Below are 3,720 nucleotides of genomic sequence, written 5' to 3' on the forward strand. Positions count from 1 at the left end.
AGATGGTATTTGCAAACCTGGAATCTCACCCAAACTGCAATTCTGTGTCAATGGACATCCCCGGAAGGATTCATTGCCTTTGTAAGAGAGGTTCAAAGGTTCAAGAAAATACAAACCTGCAAACTCTGTTAGCATGTCCCCTCTAAAAGAGTTCACGGTTAGCATCACTTTTGGAAACCTGGGAAAATAGATGCTAAGGGAAAGGTACTTTTTTGTTTGGCAGAACTTTGACCTGCTATTTTGAAAAAGAAAATAGAGAGTAAGGTAGCTATATAGCTGTGATAGTTAAAGTCTATCAGTTCTAAATTGTGAAATTCACTTTTTGAGTCTTCAAATCCTTCCTTTGCTTCAGAGAGGGGGAATAGGAAATCTATTGGAAGAATGGTAAGGTTTTGGAGAGCCCTGACCTATCGAAAGTGTAGAGTTATTGTGTTATGTGTCTGTATTTTTTTTCCCCTGTATTCTGCAATGAACTTATTGTCATTCTTATGTCTACATTTTGCTATCTATCTCTAGTTGTAATATTGTTGACATATTTGTTTAAAGCAGGGTCCTAACATTTTGGTATTAGACCAACCCAATCCTAGGGGCAGAGTAGAGAAGAACGGGGGAAAGTGTTCATCTGGATGTGCATGAGTTAGGCCAAGGGATGAGAGATGGAGCATTGAGGGGTGGGCAAGAGATATGAGTATTGTTAGGGAGATGATTCTAAGAATGGATGCAATATTAGAGCAGCTGGAGAAACATGCAGCCAATCTCACACTAAAACCAGAACCTAATCAGATGTATATGGCACCGCAATAATAAATTGTTGAAGTACTCCATCCGCCCTAAATATAATATCCATTTTATAGTGTAATTTCCACTATAAAATGTGTCTTATATTTAGAATCAAAAAAGTATTTCAAGTGTCGACCCCAGATAAAGGCATAGATTTTGTCATTCCCATTACATGTAGAGAAAAAGGGAGAAATATTTGATTCATAAATCAAATTAATGAGAAGAGTGCAAATAAGAAAATAACTATATGAATTTAACAAGAGAAATATCCAATCACCGAAGCATAATAGGATTCGGATTCATCCTACTAGCTGCTAGTCACTTCTCTTTGCATTAACTATGAGCCTATTATAATAATAATAATAATAATTGTTAAGCAATGAAAAATAAAGATGATCAAATTCTCATTAATAATAAAAAAAGTGAAACCATAGACCCATCAAAGGTGAACGACAAACTCCACTTGGGGCTTAAGAAAGGACCTATATTAGATGAGAATTTTACTATCCCACACATATAACTCAGGCAAAGACCCTACATATACACAATTTGGTCGTCAACTAATACAAAATCTTAATTAATATGATTTTTTTATAATTAATCAATATGATATTGACTAAGCTTATTATCTCTAAGAGCAATTACTCCTAAAGTGTCCTAATTATCCGCTCTCATGTTACGCTCGTCATTCTTGGCGCATTTGAGGTGTATTTGCTCTTCCGTCCATGGCGTGGCGTTTCCGCCCGTCCCGTCTCCCTCTTTTCCGTGCCGTCTCCTTCTTTATCCGTTGTTGAACATGTCTCTCATCAGTTTTCCTTTCCTTCTGCACAATATACCTGAGAATTCCACAGAAGATTAGAGGAGGTGAAAGCACACTGAATTCCCCTCAACACATAACTAAAATATTACCCCTAATCCTAATTATAAGAGTTAGTTGACTAATTTGAGGAGATTAAGGAAAGAAGTTAAGTTAGTTATTTGTAACAAATATGTGTTGTCTTTCCTAAAATATCCTTACTAATCAAGTGTCTTAGTTAGAACTACCATTATTAGAGGATTATTTTGGAAAAAAATGCATAAATATGAGAGACAAAGTGAATTGAGGTTTTATATTTAAGACCAAATAAAAATCAAATAAGGTCTTATATTAATAATAAGAGGTAGTATATGGAATTTAAGCTCCAATATAAATACTTTATAAGGTATAATTCGGCTTTATCAGCTAAGGGTAGATATGAAAAGGTCATTGAAAATGTATTCACAAATTTGCTTAAAATTTTTTACAAAGACTATAATAGAGATTGACAACTATCACTTCCGGGTTTACAAATCAATTTCAGGTGAAAAGTAGAAAATTCACAGGTGAACCAAAAGACCCCCCCTTTTTTTTAAATTATAGTATTTTAACTAAATTCCAAAAGGCTAGTAGGAAAATTCTTCAATAATTGGATAATACCTGCTGAGATTTTAAATGCATTCTCTCATTTGTGGATGGAAAATTTAAAAGACAAATTACCTTGGTGGTTCTTGTGAGAAGGGCTTTGGACGCATAAAATCTCGAATTCGATTCCATGTAAATGCAGAAAATGCTTTTGACAGAGTTCCTCTCAATTGAGTCCAATAATACTCGATTCTGAAAAGTCATATAAAAATACGGATTAATAAGATGATGATAATTATAGAGTTATTATTAGTCTCATGAAGGTTGAAGAACGCAGACGTAAAATCATATCTATAGACGTTATAAACAAGTTAGATTTTCAATAGGTGTATATTCATTGTTTTTTTTTTTTAGGGAAAGGAAAAATATTTACCAATAATTCACTTATAATTTGTAGAGGAGAGCTTGCGTATGTGGGGGGAAAAAGCAGAGAGCTTACTTGTACATTTAAATATATATATATAAAGCGAAATTACAATGAGGTTCCAAGAAAAAAAATACAAAACAAGCTTTAAAGGTTATTATCTTCTATTCTGAAACTTATCATTAAAGGTTGCTCAACTTGTTATTGAGATTTTTTAGTAATTATTTTTTTTAAGACTTGATTGTAATTCCACTAAGATATATCTGTTTTTGTTCTATGTGCTCACCTTGTCGGAGTTGCGCTCATTGTGAATTTTTCACGCATCCTGCGGAACACTTCGCCTGGAATTGATCTAATTCCTGCAGAGGTGTCACCAAAGACTGAGAATTCTTGACATGTTCACCTCCCTTTTTACTACAAGGGAAAAAAATATGGGAGAATGAGACTAACCCCTCATTTGGATTGAGAATAAATGAGGAAAGAAAAGAACTAGGAAGAAAAATAAGAAAAGAAGTGAGTTTTTCCTCATTTAGACATGAGAGAAAAAGCATGAGAAAAGAAAAGTTTGAGAAAAATGGGTGAGACTCACTCCAATTTTCTTTCTACATAAAGAGAGAAAATATGAAAAAAAAAACTCATTTTCCTTTCATGCCATCTATCTTTTATTTTTTATATATATATTTTCAAATTTATTAATAATATTATATAATATCTAATTTATTTATTTTTTTTATTATATCTGATTTGAAAATATTATCCCCTTTTAATTTGTTTCTTACCTCAAAAAATAACATTTTTATCTAAATTATCTGATTTTAAAATACAATAACATCAAACTATAACCTTATCAAATAATTTGATTTTAAATTATATTTTTACTAAAGTGATTTTAAATTATTTGATCATGCTGATATCCATATGATTTTTCAATTGCAGTATTTAATTTTGATATTAAACAGGATATTTTTTATATGAAAAAATATTTTAGTCATTTAGATATTTACTCTTTTTTTTTTTTCCTATTTCCTCTCATTCAACCCAAAAAAATGATGAAAATATTTTTTTTTTGTTTCTTTCCTTTCTATTTTCTCTCTTCCTATATTTTTCTTCCCGCTTAATTCTTTCCATGCAAGAT

General features: G+C 31.6%; 1 protein-coding gene across 1 annotated transcript; it reads right to left on the reverse strand.

The window, feature by feature from the left end:
* Positions 1-1,450: 1,450 nt before the first annotated feature.
* On the reverse strand, positions 1,451-2,941 carry LOC114746478 (uncharacterized). The gene is made up of 3 exons (XM_028934694.1): positions 2,872-2,941; positions 2,297-2,413; positions 1,451-1,616 (listed from the first exon to the last, which is right to left on the reverse strand). Exons 1-3 carry the CDS (start codon positions 2,907-2,909, stop codon positions 1,466-1,468), a joined length of 306 nt encoding a protein of 101 aa, XP_028790527.1. The 5' UTR covers positions 2,910-2,941; the 3' UTR covers positions 1,451-1,465.
* Positions 2,942-3,720: the final 779 nt, after the last annotated feature.

Source organism: Neltuma alba, unplaced genomic scaffold (genome assembly GCF_004799145.2).
Source record: "Neltuma alba isolate B1F8T4 unplaced genomic scaffold, ASM479914v2 tig00005020_pilon, whole genome shotgun sequence".
In the NCBI taxonomy this organism is placed as follows: Eukaryota; Viridiplantae; Streptophyta; class Magnoliopsida; order Fabales; family Fabaceae; genus Neltuma; species Neltuma alba.